Source organism: Mustela nivalis, assembly GCF_964662115.1.
Source record: "Mustela nivalis genome assembly, contig: HAP1_SCAFFOLD_1177, whole genome shotgun sequence".
In the NCBI taxonomy this organism is placed as follows: domain Eukaryota; kingdom Metazoa; phylum Chordata; class Mammalia; order Carnivora; family Mustelidae; genus Mustela; species Mustela nivalis.
In genome coordinates this window covers 75,145-100,373 of record NW_028135487.1, presented here as the reverse complement: position 1 = coordinate 100,373, position 25,229 = coordinate 75,145, and the positions used below count along the sequence as shown (strand labels likewise).

General features: G+C 39.4%; 1 protein-coding gene across 1 annotated transcript in view; it reads right to left on the bottom strand.

The window, feature by feature from the left end:
- LOC309857761 (phosphatidylinositol 3,4,5-trisphosphate 3-phosphatase TPTE2-like) overlaps positions 1-25,229 on the bottom strand; it is a gene marked incomplete at its 5' end in the record, with an annotated part of 53,095 nt that overhangs the window by 10,222 nt on the left and 17,644 nt on the right. The window contains 7 exons of the mRNA XM_082750515.1: positions 436-527; positions 9,442-9,547; positions 11,574-11,654; positions 12,962-13,023; positions 17,457-17,545; positions 17,649-17,730; positions 18,760-18,820. Coding sequence (XP_082606641.1) covers positions 436-527; positions 9,442-9,547; positions 11,574-11,654; positions 12,962-13,023; positions 17,457-17,545; positions 17,649-17,730; positions 18,760-18,820 — 573 coding nt within the window. The remainder of the gene's footprint in view (positions 1-435; positions 528-9,441; positions 9,548-11,573; positions 11,655-12,961; positions 13,024-17,456; positions 17,546-17,648; positions 17,731-18,759; positions 18,821-25,229) is intronic.

Below are 25,229 nucleotides of genomic sequence, written 5' to 3'. Positions count from 1 at the left end.
GGAGAATGGATAAGCAGAACCAAGAGTAGAGTATGTGCAGAGATAAGAACAGAAGTCAAGGATCGGGTCTGGGTGCGTGCCTTCCGTGGGACAATGGGCAAGGAGTGGTGGTGGGGAAGTAATAGGAGAAGAGACACAAACCTGGAGAGAGAATTTGGACGGTTTATATTTCTTAAGACCCGGGAAAGCTTCTTATTGCTTTAGGATAGTCCAAGGCACTTCAACATTTAAGAAAACAGACTACCAGGTCCCATCGCCTAGGGGAAAGAGGTATATATGTCCCCTTCCGGCCACTCTTGAGTTACTTCTCTCAGTGCAGTCCCATAGGATATCGGAGGCAGAGTCACTTGGGACACTGCTAACACTGAACATGCTGGTTTGACATTGAGATTTGAAACAAACACCAGAATTTCCAGTTTGCATGCTATCTCTTACCTGACAGTTTTTGGAAGCAGAGCCGAAAAAGATGATCTGCCTCTGCATTACTATTTGTACTTTGAGATCAGTGCCATTGCCTTTTCCTACACCTGAAGGAAATAAAGTTAGGCTCATTAGAACAAAGAGCAAAATGTCTCATTGATTAACATTTTGGATTAAAGAGAAAATTATGACAGCTAACAGTGTGTCAGTAGTGAATCATCTGGGTCTTGCTTGGATTCCGTCTTTAAAAGACAAATCTTTAAGCCCAACTTTGCCTCCTAAAGTTAAATTTATAAGGCTGGAGGTATGTGTGTGTGTGGGGGAAGACATATAGTTTAGCTTCTAAGACAGAACTTCATCTCTTCACCTTTCTAGAAAAAAATCAGGTAGGTAACTTGCCACCTTTCCTGCTAGTGTGTTGCTTGCTTCAGACATCCGACAATGGGTCTTAAACAGTCTAATTTCCTCTTACCCTCATCTGGAGTTAGATATTAGACTGCTGCATCCAAATATTCTGGTGGCACTCATGATATATCTATAGACAAATGGTTTCTTGCTCTCTATTCGATTCAGATGAACCCTTTTTTTAGGAGTTCTTAAAGGCTGGTTTCTCAAGCCTTCAATTAATTCTAACTGCTTTTCTTTTAATGAGGAATGTCACAAATATTCATAGAAGTAAAGGTTCAGAACTAAAAAAATATTCTAACAGAGTCATATGTTAATCATTCTTGATGTTCAGATTCTATTTGCATTGTAGGACCACATTATGAATTTGCATTAAGCATCATCATGTCTGAGCCTTACTTCCTCCACCCCATGCCATCCTATCCCATTGCAGTTGCAGAACTCCTCTGCAGAACTGATGTTGACCAGAGATTAGTGAAAATGTAGAACTAAATTAATACAAACCCTTACCACATGACAGGAAAGGGCACTGATTTACAAGCTTAATTCCCACACATTTCAACCTCTTAAAGCATATTTCTATAATATAAAAGGTAAAAAAGACATGAGGTGAAGAGTCTGGCTCACCTACTCCCACCTGTTTATTTGTCCAGCTCCAAATGGAGAATATTTTTGTGCACATATAATCAAAAAGGAATACTCTCCCTGAGTATTTTTATATATGTACATAGCACAAATATGAATACATATTATTCCCCACTTCTGTGTTACAGGAATTGTTGCATACCACAGCACTGTTCTGTGCCTTGCATTTTTAAAAACTGTTTTTAATTTTTTATTTTTTATAAACATATATTTTTATCCTCAGGGGTAGAGGTCTGTGAATCACCAGGTTTACACACTTCACAGCACTCACCAAAGCACATACCCTCCCCAATGTCCATAATCCCACCCCTTTCTCCCAAACCCCTCCCCCCAGCAACCCTCAGTTTGTTTTGTGAGATTAAGAGTCAATTATGGTTGGTCTCCCTCCCAATCCCATCTTGTTTCATTTATTCTTGCATTTTTAAAATACATGTCAAAAATCTTATTTGACTCATCAATTAATCAAAAACCAGTAAAATGTTACAGCTGATGCAAAGTTAACTACAAGCCACTGTGCAAAACAGTAGGGAGTTTCCTCACAAAATTAGAAAGAGAATTACTGTATAGTCCAGTAATTTTGCTACTAGGTATTTACCTAAAGAATATTAAGCACCAATTTGAAGAGATATATACACCCTTATGTTTATTGCAGCATTATTTACAATAGCCAATACATGGAGGCAATCCAAGTGTGTACTGAGAGACGAATAGGTAAGGAAAATGTAGTGAAGATGTATTTATACAGGTATACACATACACAATGGAACATTTTTCAGCTGTAATTAAAAAAAAAAAATCTTGCCATTTGCAACAGTGTGGATGGACCTGTAGGGATGCTAAGTGAAACAGAGAAACAAATATATTTCAATCATGTGGAATTTAAAAATAAAAATGAAGAAAAGAAGACAAAAAACCAGACCCTTCAATACAGAGAACAAACTGATGGCTGCCATAAGGGAGGTGGGTAGGGGATGGGTGCAATAAAGAGGAATAAAGAGTACGCTTATCATTTTAAAAATTAACATATATGTATTATTTGTTTCAGGGGCACAGGTATGTGAATTATCAGTCTTACACGATTCACAGCACTCGCCATAGCATATGCTCTTCTCGATGTCCATAAATGTTTTTTTTTAAAGATTTTATCTATTGATTTGAGAGAGACAGAAAAAAAAAAGCATGAACAAGGGAGAGGCAGAGGAAGAAGGAGGCTCCCCGCTGAGCAGGGAACCTGACACAGGGCTCTATCCCAGGACTCTGGGATCACGACCTGAGCCAAAGGCAGACACTTAACAGACTGAGTCACCCAGGTGACCCATGAGAGTTTACTTATCTTGATGATAATATACTTATCTTGATGAACACTGAGTAATGTGTAAAATTACTGAATCATTATATTGTACACCTGGAGCTAATATAAACAAATGTATGTTATACTTCAATTAAAAAAAAATACTGCGCATCTATTGGGAAATAAAAATTGATGACATGAGTGTATAAACAGATATAAAATGGCTTAATCAGTCACCTGGGTGGTTCAGTGGGTTAAGTGACTGCCTTTGGTTCAGGTCATGATCCCGGAGTCCAGGGACTGAGTACTGTTTTGGGCTCCCTGCTCAGCGGGGAGTCTGCTTCTCCCTCTGACCTTCCCCCTCTCATGCTCTCTCTCTCTCTCATTCTCTCTCTCCCAAATAAATAAATACATAAAATCTTAAAAAATGGTTTAATAATCAATTTCTTTCCACTAGATACAACTAACTTGTATTTTTATGTACAAAAATTATTTACAGTATTATTACTTTTCTACAACTTAGAGTTATAAAGAGCTTAAAGACCATGAGAGGTAGAGATAATCCCACAAGGGTGCACAAGTCAAAACACTGCTCACTGCAAATTCTTTCACCCTTTTTTCTGACAGTCTCCCCATCCCCATTCTGTTTTGATCTTAACAACCTCAAAAGAAGATTATTCTTACTCCAAAAGAAGGCTGGTGTCTCTAACACTGAGTCACGAAGAAATAGGAAATATGAACAGACCAATTACTAGTAATGAAACTGAATCAGTCATCAAATAACTCCCGACAAACTAAAGCTCAGGACCAGATAGAATCACAGGTGAAGTCTGCTACACATTAAAGAAGAGTTAATACCTATTCTCCCGAAACTATCCCAAAAAATAGGTGAAGGAAAACTTCCAAATATATTCTATAAGGTCAGCATTACCCATACCAAGACCAACTAAAGTCAAGATTAAAGAAACAACAAACAAATAAAACTACAGGCCAGTATTCCCCATGAACTTAGATAGATACAAAAATCCTCAACAAAATATTAGCAAAGTACATTCAACAATAAAAAGATCATTTGCCACGATCAGTGGGATTTATTTTGGGAATGCAAGCATGGTTCAATATTTTCAAATCAGCCAACATGGTACACCGCATTAGCAAGAGGAGGATAAAAAATATATGATGGTTGTTTTTTTGTTGTTGCTGCTGGGAAGATGGCAGAGTAGGAGGATCCTGTGCTAACCTTGTCCCCTACACACACCAAGATAACAGCCACATCAAGTGCAACAAACTCTGAAAAGGACCCAAAAACTGGCAGAACAGACTTTCCACAGTAGAGAGGAGGCCACATCGAAAAGGTAGGTGAGGTGAAGACACAGTTGAGAACCAACCCCCCCTGTAAGACTGTCCATGAAGAGGAGGGACCCCCAAGCATGGAAAAGCAAGAGTCTCAGACCACAGAGCAGGCACAGGAGACCTGCACTGAGAAGACAAGTCCCTATAACATTTGGCTTTTGAAAACTATTGGGCTTTAATATGTTTTGAGGACCAGCAGGGCTCAACTCTGGGCACTTTATTTATTTACTTGAGTATAATTAACTTAAGTGTTGTTTATTAGTTTTAGTTTCAAGGGTATTTATTAGTATTAGTTCCAGGTGTACAGTATAAGGATTCAACGATTCTATACAATCAAGGTCAGTGTACTATTCATCATCTTTATCTATTTCACCAATCCCCTACCCCACTTAACTTCTGGCAACTCATTTCTTCTCTGTATTTAAGACTCTTGTTTTTTGTCTTTTTCTTTGTTGTTTCTTAAATTACTTATGTGCATGGAATCATATGGTACTTGTCTTTCTCTGATTGACTTATGCATTTAACAATATACCCACTAGGTTCATTCATGTTGGTCAAAAAACAAGATTTCATTCCTTTTTTATGACTGAGTAATATTCCATTATACTTATGTGGATATGCACCTTCTCTTTACGCATTTATCCATCAGTGGACACTTGAGTTGCTTCCATATACTGGCTATTGTAAATAATGCTGCAATAAACATAGGGGATATATATAGCTTTTGAAATTAGTGTTTCCATATTCTTTGGGTAAATACCCAGTAATGGAATTACTGGGTCATATGGTAATTCTACTTTTATCTTCGTGAGGAAACTCTATAGTATTGCCCACAGTGCTTTCACCTCTATGTCTACTGCAGCATTACCTACAATAGCCAAGACGTGGAAGTACTCAAGTGTCCATCGATAGATGAATAAAGAGGTGGTGTGTACATAGAATGGAATATTATTCACCCATAAAAGAATGAGATTTTTGCCACTTGTGACAACATGGATGGACCTACAGGGTATTATGCTAAGTGAAATAAGCCAGACCAGATAAGGACAAATACAAAAAGTAGTTTTCCTTATATGTGGAATCTAAAAAATAAAACAAACAAAAATGAACAAACAAAAAGTAGAACCTGATCTGTAAACACAGAGAACAAACTGATGATTGCCAGAGGGGAGGAAAGTGGGGAGAGGAACAAAACAGGTGAAGGAGAGTGGGAGATATAGGCTTCCAGTCATAGAATGAGTAAAGTAAGTCTTGGGGGATAAAAGGTACAGGAAACATAGTGAGTGACATAGTGAGTGTCACTCAAATAGTGTTGTATGGTAAGGGATGGTAGCTACACTTGTGAGCATAACATAATGTATATACTTGTCAAATCACTAGTTTATGTATCTAAAATGAATGTAACATTTTTTAAAAAAGATTTTATTTATTTGACAGACAGAGATCACAAGTAGGCAGAGAGGCAGGCAGAGAGAGAGGGGAAAGCAGGCTCCCTGCTAAACCAATAGCCAGATGCTGGGCTCAATCCCAGGACACTGAGATCATGACCTGACCTGAAGACAGAGGCTTAACCAACTGAGCCACCAAGCCACCCCTAAAATGAATGCAACATTTTCTGTCAAGTATATTTCAATAGAGAAAGTGTTTATAAATGTAAGGGGGAGACAACGTCTAGAAGTCCAAGAATCGTTACTATAAAAGAATGACAACAACAAAAGGGGAAGAAAGCCACTGCTGCTAGAGCTGATTTATGGACAGACAGAGAGGTGGGGAATAAAATTGGAGAAGTGGATGAGGGGGGGCTGGACAGGTGTGATGAGACATGCCAGAGACATTTTTGTTCAAGTCAACTTCACAGAGATCTACTGAGCTCCAACTGTGTGTCAGGATCTGGGGGATTCAAAGACGAATGAATAATGGTCTCTGTCCTCTTGCAATTTGCAACACAGTAAATCACCTGACAGAGACCAAGGAGATACAGTGTTATAAATATGACACCTCAGTATAAGGAAATGCATGATCACAGGTTGAGTTCTCCCGGAAGTGGACCCTAAACCAACACTCTGGTTACTAGTGATTTATGAAGGAAGTGCTCCTAGGAGGAATTTCTTCATAAGAGCCAATGAAGGGTGGGATTCAGCAGATTCAGCTTGATCTATGGGGAATTCTTTGGTGTAAATTATACTGCAGAGTTTGCCACACTTGGAAGCAAAGGAGTTGAGTTTTTGTACAGCTGCTAGTCATTGCGTATGGGCTGCCCAACAGGGTAGTGACACTCTCAGGGATTTGGGGCTCTAAATAAATGAGTTGGCTCCAGTAGTAATTCTCCAAGGATTATAGTAAAGGGGGTGGAGGTTGGGTGGAGAATCACAGAGCTGGTTGAAGGGGTTCAGTGGGATCTTGATGGGGCACCAAGAGTGTCCAACCCCAAAGGCTAACAGAACTTCTTAGCCTAGAGGGTTCAGTTTTTTTGGGCAAGCTAACAATGCGATAAGAGGATAATAAGTAAAAAATATATATATAAAAAGAAAAATGCTGGTGTCATTAGCTTTGGCCTCATTATTTACATGGGTGCAGAAAGACTGGTAACTTACCATGTAGTCCTTCTGAAGTTGGCTCTGAAGTCTGGACACACAAATGTACTGAACAGCTGCTAAGATTACAACTTTGTCTGGAAGTCTCCATGAGACTTCCTTCTCAAACTGGACTTTTAGAATCTATTTGTTAGCCTGAGACTAGCAAACCAAACCCATGAAACCCTCTCCCAGTTTTCCTCTGCAGTACTTATGCATTTGGGTTAGCTCCTCTGTTCTGTATCTCTGCACCTTCCAGTTTTAACTAAACAATGTTTCTGCAGTTTATATAAAACATAAAATATTAGCAGAGAAGTCACAGTCTTAGGGTATAACATCAGACTGAGAAACATACGAAATTCCAGAACTTATTAAAAGTATTTTTAAGCTTAGAATTTTGAGAAACAATTCCCATTCTCACTATTCATGTTAGGCTATTTAGCCAAACTATGGAAAGAACCTAGATGTCCATCAACAGATGAATGGATCAAAAAGATGTGGTATATATACACAATGGAATACTATGCAGCCATCAAAAGAAATGAAATCTTGCCATTTGCAACAACATGTTAGGAAAATACATTAAAATTCCACTGGACCAAATGCCTATTTGTCTGTCTGGAACGGTTAATACTCATGGGGGTCTCTATAGATACCGTTGGTCCCACTGTTAACAAAGAAGAAACTGAAGCAGAGCATACACTCAACGCAATTCTGGCTCTCCTACCACTGAGTTGGTTTTATGGTTGCATTTATATTTCTCGGTGTGAGAAACTGCTCCAGTGGCTAACCATGTTGTTCTTCCTGGTCTAGAATAAAGTGGCCAACTCTTTTTGCAGGACCCCACTGAATGTGGGAAGGGAACAGAGCAAAACTGCTGTCCCCTACCTTCTGACACCTGTTGGACAAGCCTGGCTCTGCCTGAGGAGGTGTGGCAACACCTGGAATTCTGAATGAGGTCAGCCATTAGGATCACGACAACTCTCTCCCTCCTAATTCACACACAGCCAAGGAAACGGTCATCATGGACTCTCTAGAGGACTTTGCAGTCTGCAAAGCCTTTTCACCAACAGTTGCTAATTTTTATACACAAGCAGCCTTTTGCCTGAATGGGCCATGTTTCAAGGGTCTGCCTGCACAATGCTTGTTTGGAAACCTAGACAAATTTTCCCACAGAAACAATCCTCCTGGGTTGACATTGGTTTTCACAAGCCGGAAACCGATGCAATCCAACTGTGGTAATCCACTGAAATTCCTCACCACCACCTCTGTGTGTGTGGTGGGGAGGAAGGGATATAGAAATAATTTGAAAAAAAGCATTTTATACTTTAACTGTAATTTTTTTTTTACTATGCAGGATACACACACACACACACACACACACACACATATATATATATATAAATATTTAAATGATTCTTTTATTTCTAAATAATTGGGCGAAATGTTAAAAAAATATCTATATCTAGCTCTTATTTTTTGGGACTCCCCAGAAGGCTAAAAATACAAGCCTGTTGGGATGCATACCAGTGCTCCAGCACCATACTACTCATGAGGGACCCGGCATCTCCGCATGGGACATGGTTTAACTTTGGGGAGCCAGAGCATCGCTCCCTACTGCACCTCAGGCAGTGAGAGTGAAGCCCCAGCCCACCCGCACAGAGGTGGCCCTGTTCTGCTGCCTCCCTGTGAGCTGTGCAGGAAGCGGGGTGGTTGATGGAGAATTAAAGACTTGAGGATGGTTCTCCCCCTCCCCTTCTCCTTCATTTCTTAAGTCCCAGAGATGGAAGATCTAATTTTCCTGCCTCCCTGCATGATGATAGATCCCAGTCCCTCTCCTGACATTCTAGAAGCATGAGAACAGTCAGCTCTTTTAAAAATTGGTCAGGATTTTTACTCCTGGTAATAAGTAATAGAAGCTAGGAGGCTGAAAGATGCCCCCCTCCCCCCACCACCCTGAGTCCAGGTTTCTCCCAACCCCCTTTCTGTGTTTACATAGATTCTAGTAAGGAAGACCTGGGTGGTGCTCCTTAGGAAGCTATCCTTGACCTTGACCCTCAGCTGGCAGGGTCCAGTCTGTGTGTGCCCCAATACTGTGGTCAGCTCTTTATATCCATGCGCACTCATTCCTCTCCTTCCTGAGGGCAGAGAAACACTGGCAGGGGGCTAGCCCAAAGCAGGCACTTGGTAGTTATTTCTAAAAGAAAATTTGTGGCAACAAATTTCATTTGTTGTTTGGGTATTGAAGACAACTTTATGTATTTAAGACATATCAAGACCTCTCGAGTTGCTGGGGATGAGGGGACTAACAGTGCAGGAGGGAGGTGAGAGGGAGAGACCAGGATGATGAGAGGGAAAAGAAGGTTTCTGAAAGGCTCATGTGAGCAAATGGTACAGGGCTGCCAGATGAACCCTGAATTAGAGGTGGACATGAGGAAAAGGTGGTCTCCAGGGCTCATGAGCCCTTCCTCTCTTCTCCATCAGGGTCCAATTCTTAAAAGCTCACCCTGTGCTGAAGCCAAGGCAGCAGTGAGAATAGAAGACAGAAGGGGATGAAGCCCTCACAAACTGGTGAAGAGAGGGCATCTAAGGATTTCTGGGCTCTTCTACCAGGAGGGGTTACATGTGAGAATGCATAAAAGGACAGCCATGAGTTGGGATTGTTGGTACACACATGGGAGCAACCATCCCACGCCTCAAGAGTCAGAACACTTCCCCACTGGCCAACTCATCAATGACACATAAATCACTTACCATGAATTGAATGAATAACAATTTTTTCAATCTTGACTGTTTTTCTTGGAGGGAGAGTCATGTTGTAGATATTTTTCACATCTGCAAAATATCCAACGTATCTACTCTGCAAAACAACAGAAGACTCAATTTAAGTGGAGGCGAAAAGTCTATCCTCAGCATTCCTGATTTTGTTCTTGTTTTTATTTTTACATAGAATTTAGGGAGAATCATTAATTAAAGAAACATTTTTTGAATGCCATGATATGACTAGGCATGCTTATGTTTGCTGCCTCATGAGTGAATATCTCCCTTAGAAGAAAAATTCTGAACTCTGTGCTGTGGGGAAGGAACAAGAAGGGAGGCACATGTGGCTCCTATAGGCCACTTTCGACTGCAAGGACACCTAACCAGACCCAGGGAAAGCGCTACAACCTTTCAACAAGACGTAGTTAATATGACTGTGGAAAAGCTCAGTCTGGGTGTGAAGGATTAACTGTTACTAAGTTCAAGGAAGGTCTGTGCTCTGGCAGAGAGTAGCCTCCTCATCACGAAAGGATTTGAGCTCCACACACTGCTAACGAAGATACATATGCTCTTGTCCCTGCGGCCAGCTTGAGTGTATTTTTTAAAGATTTACTTATATGAGAGAGTGTGTGTGCATTAGAGAGACCAAGAGCATGGAGAGGGGCAGAAGGAGAGGGAGAAGCAGACTCCCCAGTGAGCAGGGAGCCCCAGGGTCATGACCCAAGCTGAAGGCAAACACTCAACTGACTGAGCCACCCACATGCCCCAGAAATTGGGATATTAAGGTATCATTAAGGTATATACTTTTAAAAGATTTTATTTATTCATTTGACAGACAGAGATCACAAGGAGGCAGAAAGGCAGGCAGAGAGAGACAGGAAGCCAAGCAGGTTCCCTGCTGAGCAGAGAGCCTGATGCAGGGCTCGATCCCAGACCCCGGGACCATGACCCGAGCCAAAGGCAGAGGCCTTAACACACTGAGCCAGCAAGGTGCCCCAAGGTATGATATTTTTATTTGTTTTTACTTTTTAAAGATTTATTTGTTTGTTTTAGAGGGGCAGAGGGGTGGAAGTAGAGGGAGAGAGAGAATCTCAAGCAGACTTCCCAATTGAATGTAGAGCCCATTGCAGAGCTTGATCTCATGACCCAAGATTATGACCTTGAACTGAAATTAAGAGTTATATTCTTAACCCACTGAGCCACCCAGGTGCCCCTTAAGATATAATGTTTTTAGATATGATCAATGGTGTTATGGTATTTTTACCCTCGAGAGTCTATGTGAATGTCACACTAAAATACTTGTGAGATAAAATGACCCGATGACTGGGATTTCCTCCACAGCCATCTGGGTTCTGTGGAGAAGGGGTGTGTGTGTGTGTGCATGTGAGGAGAGTGGGGAGGGAATGAATGCAACGTGATAAAATGATGGTTGAAGTGGTGTGAGGACTATACGGGGATTTATTATAGGATTGTCTCAGCTTTTTATGTTTGAAATTATTCACCATAAAATATTTGTTAAAGGATAAAACAGGGTAACTGCATATATTTCACATGGATTTTCTGAGTATTAAATGAGATAATATATGTCAAAGTATAATAGTGTCTGGAATAGGTTTGGTAAGATGTTAATTTCCCCTTTTTCTTTCAAAATACGGGAGCCCCCTCTTGTCTCTTTCTTTGAGTCTCTCTCTCTCTCTCTCTCTCTCTCTCTCTCACACACACACACACACACACATGAGATGTTCTGCAAGAGGTGAATGGCCCAAGTAGGGGTTTGTGAAAGACTCATTTCCTCTCAGAGAGAAATCAAAGACTAGTGATTTTTTTATAATCTTCGAGTCTGGAATCTTAGAAATTAGACCTTTCTACTTTGGGAAGGAATCAACTCTTGAACTCCGTAAGCAGTGACCAATGTTAAATGGAGAGCAGGATTCCCCAGGGCAGGGTGTGTGTGTGTGTGGGGGGGTACTCATAGACATGGCTCTCTGGCCCTGGGAGGGAACCAGGCCTGTTATAGGCACCGGAGTGGAGCGGCCCGATCACGCGAGGAAAAGAGTGCACAGTGAAACCAAATAATGGGTGCTGAACTCCCCCAAAGGTCCCCCCTTTTAAGAATAACAACTTACCTGAGAAGGCGTTTCAACTCCCTGAAATTTAGTACTGGTGCTTTTATCTGTTTGCTGTTCTCCAAAATAAAAAAGGCTCTCCTACGGAAAAGGGGGCAAGACAGTCATGGCTCATATGCCCTTTCTTTTCCTGTGGAAGGTATTCTTAAAGGTTCTAATGGCACATTATTTCCTTAAGTCTGCAGCCTTTAGGCAGAGTTTACTCAAACTAAATTTAACAACAACAAAAAATCGTATCAAGGCTTTTTGCACAAACACGTACTCGCATACAACTGAAACCAAAGTTTCACAAAACAATACTTACCTTTTGATATTTTCTATTCGAATCTAGTCCATTTTATTTTTAAAAACGCTAGTCACAACCCAACAAGTTGACTTTACAATTCACTGAAAGATTGGACCCACTTTGGAAAACACTGGGGAAGAGCCTCCATTTTCCTAACCTGTGTGTCTCAAATTAGGAATAAAGCAGATGGTGGCACCAGAGGGTGGGACACTGGAGACAACCCGAAGTTTCTCCTCTCAGACTGCTGGCCATGTCCATTCAGTGGGAACTTCTCAGCACAATCATGGCAGTAATAAGACTGAGAACCCCACTTTAAGAACAGGAAATAGCTCACCCTGTCTCTGCAGAAATTTTCAGAGGGCCCAGCCTCCAATAGATCCCATAGATATTGACTATGAAAGGTTAATAACATCAAGGAGAGATTTTGTTCTGCGTTGGAAAATGTACCTTTCACCTACCTAGTGCTTCTAGGTATGTTGGACATCCTACCAAACCAATCTTGATATTATTCTTGTGAGGAAGGAGACCGTCCCCTAACTGGGGGCATAAGAATGGGGCTGGGAGCAACTGAGCTGTAGGAAGCATTATGACTGTGGAGTTGTTTTACACTTGGACAGCTTGACTTTACAACCCCCCCCTTTAATCCTGTCCCTAATAGACCCTACCTTTATTTAAAATGTTGGTATTATTGTAGACATCATGGATTTTTTTCATTAATCTTAATTTTAAACATACTGCATTCGATTATTTCTCTTAATTACTGAAAATTTTGGCATTCCTTTAAATTTTGTGCCTGAGGGGAGTTTCTCACTGACCTCACCCTAGCCCTGGCCCAGACTAAGAGGCACCTAAGAGGTCAGTTACTAACCAGTGAAAATTAAACTAGGAAATATGGTATATTAACTAACTAGAATGTAAAGAAAATTTTGGAAAAAAAAATAAACAAGGACAAATCAAAACGAGGCTTTCTAATAAGTGGATCTCTAATCACAACTTCATTAAGTACCACGACTCAAAGAACCATCTTAACATCCTACCAGTGAGGTTTCAGAACTATCAGATTCAATCAGCACAAGATCATCTGTGGTAACAGCTTTCCTACCTCTGCAGTTGTAAATATTCCACTGGCAATAAGGTAGGCACAAATCATCGTTCCAGTTCGTCCTGCAAAAGAAAAGAAGTTAGTCCATGAACAACCTGTTCATGGCAGCATTTGGTATAAAGATGCTGTCCGAAATATTCAAAGAGCTCATTTGGGATCGATTTTCTTTCCCTCTGAAAGGGCTTATTCAAAAGATTTCAATTCAGGAATAGCCAAAGCTGTTTCATTGCTCTGAGGTTGTATCTAGAATTCTGTCCTGTGTGCCCAAAGGCACGTGCGCACGTGTATGCTGTTCTTGAATCCCTGCTGCTGGGGACTGCAGTAACGGGCAGAGCCATTGAGGTCTCCTCTAGGACCCTAGAGCTAAAGAGCTACTTACCAGTTAAGAACTAATTACATACCCTGTTTTTCCAACTAACATAAATAAAAATACCTATAAAAGATAAAACATGATCAGAACCCAGAACATGACATAGCATTTATAACACCCATTTTTTCCTTCTATTTTTGAGTCTTTAAGTGTGTTATGAAACATACATGAAAGTAAACAGAAGAGTATAACAAACCCCATAATATCTGTTTCCCAGAGTATATTATATTGTTGTCCTTGTTTCACTCCTCTTCCTTCCTTCCATGTTTTTCTTCCTCTCTTCTTCCACAGAATTTCATTTTTTAAACTTTTTGTAAGTATGATCCACACCCAGAACAGAGCCCAGTGGAGAGCTTGAACTCATGACCCTGAACCAACTGAGTGACCCAGGCACTCCCTATAGCATTTTAAAGCAAACCCTTGATTTCATGTTATTTCATCCTCAAAATTTTTGTTTTACTCTAAATTATATTTTTGCACTGCTATACAAAATTTGATTTAAAAAATACAGTGTGTCTTTTATTTCTACACTTATCTGTAGCTTTTGTCTTAGCCAGTGTATGCTGAACTTACTTTGTGTAATTTCAAGCTTACCCTTTTAACTTTAGATATATATTACTTCCTATTCTTTTTTTTTTTTTTCAATGAACACCCAAACTTATTTTACAACCCATAGTTTGGAAAACATTCTAAGCCAAGCACTTCCAAAAAAGACTTTTTACCACCTCAGGCTGTGATATAAAGGCTTCTTACTAAAGGAATTCCTGACTATTACCAACCCTGCTCTTAGTGGTAAAGACTGTTAACATTTCAGTTCTGTCTGGAGGCCATCAATGGGTCTCTATAACTGGTATTTTCCCATCTGAAAAACACTTTTGCAGATTCCATGTTCTTGTGGCTGCGTACAGTCACAGACACAGTACATATCCTATCATGCAATCAAGTGAAGTCAACGCAGGGAAGCATAAAAAGATACGTACTTACCTTCAGTCATTTATCTTAATTTACAACATAAGCATTTGCAAAACAGTGTGGAGATTCCTTAAGAAATCAAAAATAGAGCTACCCTATGACCTGCAATTGCACTACGGGGTATTTACCCCAAAGATACAGATGGAGAGAAAAGAAGGGCCATCTGTACCCCAATGTTCATAGCAGCAATGGTCACAGTTGCCAAACTGTGGAGAGAACCAAGATGCCCTTCAATGGACTAATGGATAAAGAGGATATGGTTTATATATATAAAGGAATATTATGCCTCATCAGAAAAGATGAATACCCAACTTTTCTAGATGCTGAAAAAGCATTTGACAAAGTATAGCATCATTTCTTGAACAAAACTCTTCACAGTGTAGGCATAGAGGGTACATACCTCAATATCATCAAAGCCATCTATGAAAAACCCACCGCAAATATCATTTTCAATGGAGAAAAACTGAAAGCTTTTCTGCCAAGGTCAGGAACACGGAAGGGATGTCCATTATCACCACTGCTATTCAACATAGCACTAGAAGTCCTAGCCTTAGCAATGAGACAATAAAAAGAAATTAAAGGCATCCAAACTGGCAAAGAAGAAGTCAAACTGTCACTCTTTGCAGATAGTATGATACTTTATGTGGAAACCCCCAAAAGACTCTACTCCAAATCTGCTACTATTTGTACAGTAATTCAGTAAAATATCAGGACATAAAATCAATGTGTAGAAATCAGTTGCATTTCTATACACCAACAGCAAGACAGAAGAAAGAGAAATTAAGGGGTTAATCTTATTTACAACTGCACCCAAAACTGTAAGATACCTAGGAATAAACCCAACCAAAGAGGCAAAGAATTTATACTCAGAAAACTATGAAGTACTCATGAAAAAAATTGAGGAAGACACAAAGAAATGGAAAAATGTTCCATGCTCATGGATTGGAAGAACAAATATTGTGAAAATGTCTATGCTACCTAAAGCAATCTACACATATAATGCAATCCTATCCATTTTTTTCAAAGAAATAGAACAAATAATCTTAAAATTTATATGGACCCAGAAAAGACCTCAAATAGCCAAAGGAATACTGAAAAAGAAAGCCAAAGTTGGTGGCATCACAATTCCGGACTTCAAGCTCTGTTACAAAGCTGACATCATCAAGACAGTACGGTACTGGCACAAAAACAGATACATAGGTCAATGGAACAGAATAGAGAGCCCAGAAATAGACCCTCAACTCTATGGTCAACTAATCTCCGACAAAGCAGGAAAGAATGTCCAATGGATAAAAGACAGCCTCTTCAACAAATGGTGCTGGGAAAATTGGACAGCCACATGCAGAAAAATGAAATTGGACCTCTTCCTTACACCGCACATGAAAATAGACTCAAAATGGATGAAGGACCTCCATGTGAGAAAGGAATCCATCCAAATCCTTGAGGAGAACACAGGCAGCAACCTCTTTGACCTCAGCCAGAGCAACTTCTTCCTAGGAACTTTGCCAAAGGCAAGGGAAGCAAAGGTAAAAATGAACTACTGGGATTTCATCAAGATCAAAAGCTTTTGCACAGCAAAGGAAACAGTTAACCAAACCAAAAGACAAGTGACATAATGGGAGAAGATATTTGCAAATGACATATCAGATAAAGGGCTGGTATCCACAATCTATAAAGCGCTTAGAAAACCTAACACCCAAAGAACAAATACTCCAATCAATAAATGGGCAGAGGACATGAACAGACATTTCTGCAAAGATGACATCCAGATGGCCAACAGACACATGAAAAAATGCTCCACATCTCTCGGCATCAGGGAAATACAAATCAAAACCACAATGAGATACCACCTCACACCCGTCAGAATGGCTAAAATTAACAAGTCAGAAAATGACAGATGCTGGCGAGGATGTGGAGAAAGAGGAACCCTCCTACACTGCTGGTGGGAATGCAAGCTGGTGCAGCCACTCTGTAAAACAGTGTGGAGGTTCCTCAAAAAAATGAAAATAGAGCTACCCTATGACCCAGCGATTGCACTGCTGGGTATGTATCCTAAAGATACATACGTGGTGCTCCAAAGGGGCACGTGCACCCGAATGTTTATGGCAGCAATGTCCACAATAGCCAAACTATGGAAAGAACCTAGATGTCTACCAACAGATGAATGGATAAAGAAGATGTGGTATATATATATACAATGGAATACTATGCAGCCATCAAAAGAAATTAAATCTTGCTATTTGTGATGACATGGATGGAGCTAGAGGGTATTATGCTTAGCGAAGTGAGTCAGTCGAAGAAAGACAAGTCTCATATGATCTCCCTGATATGAGGAAGTGGAGATGCAACATGGGGAGTTTGGGGGGATAGGAAAAGAAAAAATGAAAGAAGATGGGATCGGGAAGGAGACAAACCTTAAAAGACTCAATCTCAAAAAACAGACTGAGGGTTTCTGAGGGAAGTGGGAATGGGATAGGGTGGTGGGGTTATGGACATTGGGGAGGGTATGTGCTATGGTGAGTGCTGTGAAATGTGTAAACCTGGTGAGTCACAGACCTGTACCCCCAGGGATAAAAACACATTATATATTTCTTAAAATTTTTTTTAAATGTGCTCTGACAGATTTTAAAATTAAACATTTTTACTTTCATACATATTTTTGCAAATCAAAAATGAAGAAACTCAAGTTGTCAATAAATAAGAAAAAATATGCTCAATCTTTCATAGTTTTGTTATTCTTATTTTCTTCCCTTTAGTAGTCACCTTTCACCCCCCACTTCCTTTCCTTCTCTTCCTTTAGTTTTGAAGCAAACATCAAAAAATGTTCACTATTTTTTAAAAAAATGTATTCATTTATTTGAGAGATTTGAGAGAAAGAGAGAGAGCAGGGTGGGGAGCAAAAGGGCAGGGGAAGAGAGAAACTTAAGCAGACTCTGTGCTGAGTGCAAAGCCTGGTGAAGGACTGGATCTCCCCACCCTGAGATCAGGACCTTAGCTGAAACCAGGAGTCAGTGCTTAACCATTGCGCCACCTAGGCGACCCCCCTTCCAAAATTTTAACAACTATTAATACTAATAACAGTATGTACCTTCTTCTTGTACTTTAATGTATTAATATTTATTTAGAAAAAGAAAAATTAAAAAATATTTTTACCTTTGCCTCCCTTACAGTGAATCACTACGATGTTTTTGTCATCTTGAGACATCCACTCATCCACTTCCTTGGCGAATGACACCATCTCACTGATTTCAAATGTAAAATTTTTAGTTGAATTAAAATTCATACAAAAAATCAAGTCCAATATATTTAGCTTTCTTTTGACAACCATCTTGGCATGAAATTTACCTTAGACTGGGGACATTGTGATCATCAATCTTGATTCGCTGGACCCTGTCATGGAAGTACTTAGGATTATAAGCTCTTTCACCTAAAATAAATAATACATAGGCAGATACATATGCCTAATAAACACAGTAAATGATCAAGTTATGAAGAAGTTCTACTTTTTATTATAAATGCCTTATCCACCTTAACTTTTTTTTAAAGGTTTTATTTATTTATTTGTCAGAGAGAGAGAGAGAGCGCGCACAAGCAGGGGGAGTAGCAGAGGGAGAGAGAGAAACAGGCTCCTCATTGAGCAGGGAGCCAGATTTGGGACTCGATCCCAGGACTCTGGGATCATGACCTGAGCAAAAGGCAGATGCTTAACCAACTGAGCCACCCAGGCATCCCCCTTAACCAGTATTAAAAGGAGCTTTCTTACTGGCTCTTGTTGCTTTTAAGAATATTAAGGGTCTGAAAAACAGAGATAGCAGTGGTTTGTCCATCTTGAGTAACCCAACTTATTTGGACTTAACAGGCCTTACTTTTAATTTTATAGTAGGTTACTCATCATATTACCACATATTACCACAGAGCAGAAGTAAATGTGGCCAACCAGAATGCTTGCCTCCTGAAAATGTCTGCTTAATATACAGGAAGAGGAAAAAACAAGACCGAATACTAAGTGGGGATATAATCTCTTTTCTACAGGTTTTGTTTTTGAGCATATTTTCCCTTGTTTATTGACTATTTGGATTTTTTTCATATTTGGGTTTTGCTCTCCTCACACCCCACTCCTAGTGAATTAGGAAATGTATTTTTTGAATTGTCTGTCTTCAAACACAAGCCAGCAGGGAAAACAGAAGTATTTCCCTAAACCTAACACTACTAGAGCAGATTCTACCCAAAATGGCTCTGCCTCAACTTAAGCTTCCTGTCTCCCCGACAGGGCATTTATACTATTGAGATATTTTTTCCCCTACAAAACAGAACCAATGCAAGATGGAGATTTTTAAACTCACTTCCCATCACCCACCAAATACTTATGATTAAATGAAATGTGAAGACTGAATCACCTTATATGTAGTGATCTGTTTCATATCAATAGTAGCAAAATATCTGGCCATGTACATACTGCATAGATTGTAGATTTGATAGTGTTCTCGATGTTTGGTATCTAAGAACCGCACAACTTCCTAGAAAAAATAGACACATATCATACATAAATCCATATGGCATCAATATAAGCTATTCCTTAGGAGTAAGCCAGAATGGTCATTACCTTTTATTTACTTGTCCTTCACTTAGCACCTTTTAGGGGAGATTTAGGGAATAGAGTACCTACATTCCAAGTCCTAGCTTATCCACTGATGGTTTTCAAATAGTCCACAATGTTGTGCATGACTACCTGAATAAAGTCTACTACAAATACACATTGCTTAAAGCTACCAGAGACATTTAGCTAGCCTTACATAAGTAGGTGAAAATTATGATTTCGTAGTAATATATGATTCTTATCTAGATCTATTTTTGAATAGATAGGTTATTTTTTTAAAATTTTTAAAAAGATTGATTTATTTTAGAAAAAAGAGAGAGAGAGAACATGAGTAATAGGAAGGGGGGGAGAGAGAATCTTTAGCAGACTCCCCACTTAGCATGGAGCCTGATGTGGGCCTCCATCTCACAACCCTGAGATCATGACCTGAGCCAGAACCAAGAATCACGGGCTAAACTAACTGAGCTACCCAGGTGCCCAAATAGATAGTTTTTTTAGATCATGATCTGGATATTACCATCAACCTATGCACTATTTAAATGAATAAATAATGCAAAAATGTGTGGTATGATTGTGTGTCTATACATGCATGATAAAAAAAAACATTATATTAAATTTTAATTCAGTGGTGGCAATATGGAGACTTTGGATCACCTTTGCATACTTTCTAAAATGAATACATATGCGTGTATGTGCATATATATACACACATACACGCACACACACAAATATGCATATATGCATAACTTTTCAAATAAGAAATAGTGACCTAAAGTACAGTTACTATCACATACAAATACAGTATTTCTACCAAATTTATCCATTTGAAACACACACAGACCATGTGTCTCTGTACAACAAAATGACTGTAAAAAGGCTTAAAAATTGATGAGTATACTACCCTGACCAATGTTTACTAGCTTCATATTGAGAAAAAGAAAAAACATCAAAATGATCAAGTGGTTAAATTGTCAGTAGGAAATAGTAAATAAAAAAGATAAATACTCTGAGTCTGTAAAATGCTGGAATGGGGGAATAGACTCATATGCATCAAGATTTCATGAGATCCTTTACACTAAAATGAAATCCAGATGGAGTAAAGAATCAGAGATTTTTAAAAACCCACAAATATCTCTAGGAAGTTCAAGTGCATATTAATCAATTCTTTAGATCAAGAAAAACAAAATATTGAATCAATGGAAGATCAACAGATTTAGGTTCGACTTTAAAAATTGGAGATTTCCATTAAAAAATGCCACAGTGCAATAAACAAGATTCATTTTCAGTAAAATGGAGTGAATGGGAACTATGTCTAATATTAACTATAAACTAGTTATACTAGTATAAACTAGTAACCCAAAACAATTTAAATAATACTCCCTCAACTTATAGATATATGGGCCTAGGACATAAATAAATTCATTAAAGAGAAAATTTAACTGCATAACAAACTATATAGATAAGTGTTCACCTCACCAACAGAGAAGTCTAAACAACAATAAAATCCCATTTTCACCCATGAAATTAGCCCTTTCCTTTTCAAATGGGAAAATCCAATGTTCGCAAAGATGGCATGAAAATAAAGATTTTGATTTATTGCTAACATAATCCCTTGGATTTGGTAATATATATTGAGAATCCCCAAAATACTCATACTCCATTACCAGGGTATTTAATTCCTAGGAACCTATGAGAAAAGGCTTTATGCCTTTAAACCTTTGTGCCTCTGATGCTGCATTATTAATATTTTTTTTAAATTTCTTTTCAGTGTTCCAGAATTCATTGTTTATGCACCACACCCAGTGCTCCATGCACTACATGCCCTCCATAATACACACCACCAGCCGCATTATTAATGTTAATGACACCTAACTATCCAACATTCAAGCATGATTATAACACTAATGAAATACCACACAACCATTAGAATACCGTTTTGCCCTTCATTCTCTCAATAAGCAAACATTTCACAGTATTTAATTTCTGTGCAGTCTTCCTTAGTATATCACACTTACGGACATTCAGCATTTGCTTTTTTAATAAAAAAAAAAAGAAAATGAAAAACCTGGGGGGCGTCTGGGTGGCTCAGTGGGTTAAGCCTCTGCCTTCAGCTCAGGTCATGATTTCAGGGTCCTGGGATTGAGCCCCGCATCAGGCTCCCTGCTCAGCAGGGAACCTGCATCTCCCTCCCCCTCTGCCTGCCTTTCTGCCTACTTGTGATATCTCTCTCTCTCTGTCAAATACATAAATAAAAATCTTTAAAAAAATACTTGGATGGCTAAGTTTTAGGGATTTTTAAAAAATCACCTCATATTTCTCTATACGTTTTTAAAAAATGATCTCAAGTTCTGAATTTTCTCCAAGAGTCCATCCTTGACTCAATACAAAGATAACTTGCTGCTATGTTTTCTGATCTAAATAGTTTCCTGAAGACTATAAATACCTCTTAAACTAACTAGCTCAACAGAGACAAAAAGCATCTAAAAAGACAGTTCAACTCTGCCAAGAAACCACATTTTGGGGGACTAGATGTATAGTTTTTGTCCTCAACCAGAATAAAGAATATATAATTGTACCAAGGTCAAAAACTAAAAGATAACTAAGAAGATTTTTAGCAATGTAGGTAATGTAGATCTTCTTTTTCTCAATAGCCTTAAGTTTACAATTCCAGAAACTCTTGGGAAAGTGAAAAATGCTGTCTACTCTTTGAAACCCTTTTTGCAATAACCTCCAACTTTGTCCTAAATAGGCCAACCCTTTCTCTGTGTTTACAAAATATTAACTAACCAGAAGAGTTTACAATGGAAGCTACTGTCTATCTTAGCACATTCCATGATCTGGAGATGAAAGTGCAACCTCTTTGCCTGCATGCCATGGCAGCACTGGCCACACTTGACACTTCCACCATAGTGCTTGCTTCCTTATTCCCACCTATGTCCAATCTTGCTACTTCTCAGAAACACTTGACATTTATATTAGCAAATTTACTGCATATGAAATCTTACTGTTTGCTCTACATGTTACTGTCCATTGCTCTACATATTACTATCCATTGTTCAAAGTCTAATCCTGCACATTTATTCCCTCTTAAGAGTGAAGGGGAATGACATGACCATTTTGCATTCTCTCAGAAATTAATCATGCCGATATCTGAATCTCACACCCTCTAGTCCAACTTGTTAGTTTGTAGATGGCTTTCATCCTAAAAACAACAAAGACATGCTCTGTCCATTACACGTTGTTATCATTGAACGTGTAAGCACCAGCATAGCTCCACTGCCTCATTCTCAGTCAGCCCAGGTACCTGAACTAATAGCTCAGACATAAGCCTACACTCAGCAAAAGAGGAAGGTAAATATTCATATGGACAGTAGATATGATTTGGGGGGTGGTTCATGATTCACGAGTTTTATGAAAACTGATGATTTATCACCTCTTCTATTATGTCTATTAAAAATGGTAAAAAGATCATGGTTTATTAGAACTTTGTCAATAACCCAAGGAGATAAGTGTTAAGAACTGAAAAAAAAAATCTCAATGGTCTAGAGAAAACTCTAGAAGCCAAGAGTAATGTCTTTGCTTTGACTTTACATACTTAATGAAGTTTGTGGCTTTTTAATACCCTAGCCACTATTAAGTGTTGCTAAATTTATATTTATCACCACTAAATCTACAAAGAAAAATGAATCCATTTAAACAAGTTGTAATTACCTCACAGCTCTCAGCCCAACCTACTGAAAAGTAATATTGGCAAAGGATGCTCTATCCCTAGAGATGGATTCTGGCAATTTGAAGATGGCTACCCTAAAGTGCCATAATCCATCCAATGGTTCTGGTCAAATTTCTTCAAACTATTCCCATTATGGAATGAATAAAGTAGTTTCCACATTAAATAGCAGTTTGAAAAATTTTTCAAAATTGGTCAAGGGAGTAGTAGAATCATGTCTTACTTACAAATAACATAACCTAGATAAGATGTGGTTCACACTCTCCTTAAGACCTTTTTGAACATTTGTAAATTGATTTTGACTGCCCAAGTCCCAAAACTATGACTATGGACTAGTTATTGTTTTTAATTTTTTGCATGTATAGAAAAGCTTCCCTGCCTTAAGTGATTTCATGAAAGATTCAAATACTTAATCCTCCCCTATTGGACTATATCATATGAATTTATTTGGTCAACGGAATGACATAAAGCAAGTAAATTCAAAAACCTTTATAAGATACCACTCTGGCTCTTGCCTTTTTGCCGTTACATAAGAACATACCCAGGCTAGCCTAATAAAGGATGAAAACATATGGAGCAGATAGGAGTTACCCCACATACCCCAGGTATATGGTGGGATGGCCATATGATCATTAGAGAGCAGCGAGGTAAGGTCATTATAGAGCAGCTGATAAGGAAAACTGAGATTCCATTCCACAGTGGTGATGTAGGAAGACCCTGACTTCACCTTCTCCATGGCCACACCAAATCTACAAATATTAATAGAATAGTTCCTCCTGAAGAACTAAAGGATGACTGAACAGATTCTGCATAACATAAGATAAAGAAGCTACATAGAGAACTGCAAGAGAGAGGGAGGCAAAGCAATGAAGGGAAGCCCCACCTCTGACACTGTGAACCATAGAGGGGAGGGACAATACTGAGGGTTCAGTTAGAGATTCATCTGCCTTAGGGCAAGAAATTAAGCCATGGTTGAAAAGGGCAACTAGGATTTAAAAAAAAAAATGTAGCCCTAGAACTCCACCAAATGCTAGGGAAGCTCCTAGAAATCTCTCGAGATTGGACAGGTTGTTGAGTGTCACAGTTCATGCTCCCCTTCTACCTAGATAGTGTAGATAGAAGCATGGTTTACACATCCAAGCTGGTATAGAGCCCCAGTGAGCCCTGGGCCCCTAGCCCACATGAGCCCCAGCCATTCTATCAAAATGGCCCTAGTATGACACACACTGGGACACTCCTGCTAGGCACCCACTACACCTCCAGCCATTGTATCAAAGTCATATGCATGCAAAGCACCCTGAAACATTCTACGCCCCCACTGCATTGGCTTCAGATAGCTTGCTAGGGCACTTACTGCAGAGAATGTGCTGGGACCACCTGGTTCACAGTTGCATTGGCTCCAGCTAACTTGCCAAGGAGCCCTTTGCAGTAAGCACCTTGAGACACCCTGGCCTACACCCACCTCAGCTTCAATAGTTCTGCCAGGGAGTAGTTGTGTGTGGAGAGCCTGAGGCACCCTCACTGACACCTACTTAAACAGCTGTCCTGCTGGGGTGCCACTTGTGCAGGGTGCACCAGGACCTCCCTAAGCTTGTGCTCCACCTCAGCTGTATCTGCATGGAGAGCCATGGGACACATAGCTTTCACCCACTTCAACCAATTTGTAAGGGTCCTCTCAGTGTGTAGAGCCCTAGGACCCTCTGCTTATAGCCACTTCACCTTCAGTTGTGCTACCAGGGTGCTCTCTCTATGTAGACAGCTCCAGGAATGACCTGACTCAGACACACTTCAGTTATGGCCATCCCACCAGGGCAGCCTTCCCATGGAGTGCCCCAGTACCCACAGATCACACAAGCCACAATTCTAGCCAGCCCCTCAAAGTTACTCGGAACACAAGTGTACACAAGGGACAACCATACACAAGACCATTCCTTCAAGTTTTGGATAAGAAGCTTTTCTAATCATAGTAGCAAATACAAAAAATCAAGAAAAATTGGGAGGCAAAGGAATATGCTTCAAATAATAGAACAAAACAAAACAGAGCTAATCAATTTGCCTGATAAAAATTTTAAAGTTATGATCATAAAGGTGCTCACTGGTCTAGAGAAAAAAGTGAAATACTCAGGGATAACTTCCACAAAGAGATAGAAAACAAAAAGAACAAATCAAGAGTTCATTTTTTCCCTTGCTTCTCTTGCCTTTTGCGTTGTTCCTAGGAAGATGTTGCTGCGGCAGAGGTCGAAGAGGTTGCTGCCGGTGTTCTCCTCAAGGATTTTGATGGATTTCTTTCACACATTGAGGTCCTTCATCCATTTTGAGTCTATTTTTATGTGTGGTGTAAGGAAATGGTCCAATTTCATTTTTCTGCATGTGGCTGTCCAATTTTCCCAGCACCATTTATTGAAGAGGCTGTCTATGACCCAGCAATTGCACTATTGGGTATTTACCCTAAAGATACAAATGTAGTGATCCAAAGGGGCACATGCACCCGAATGTTTATAGCAGCAATGTCCACGATAGCCAAACTATGGAAAGAACCTAGATGTCCATCAACAGATGAATGGATCAAGAAGATGTGGTATATATACACAATGGAATACTA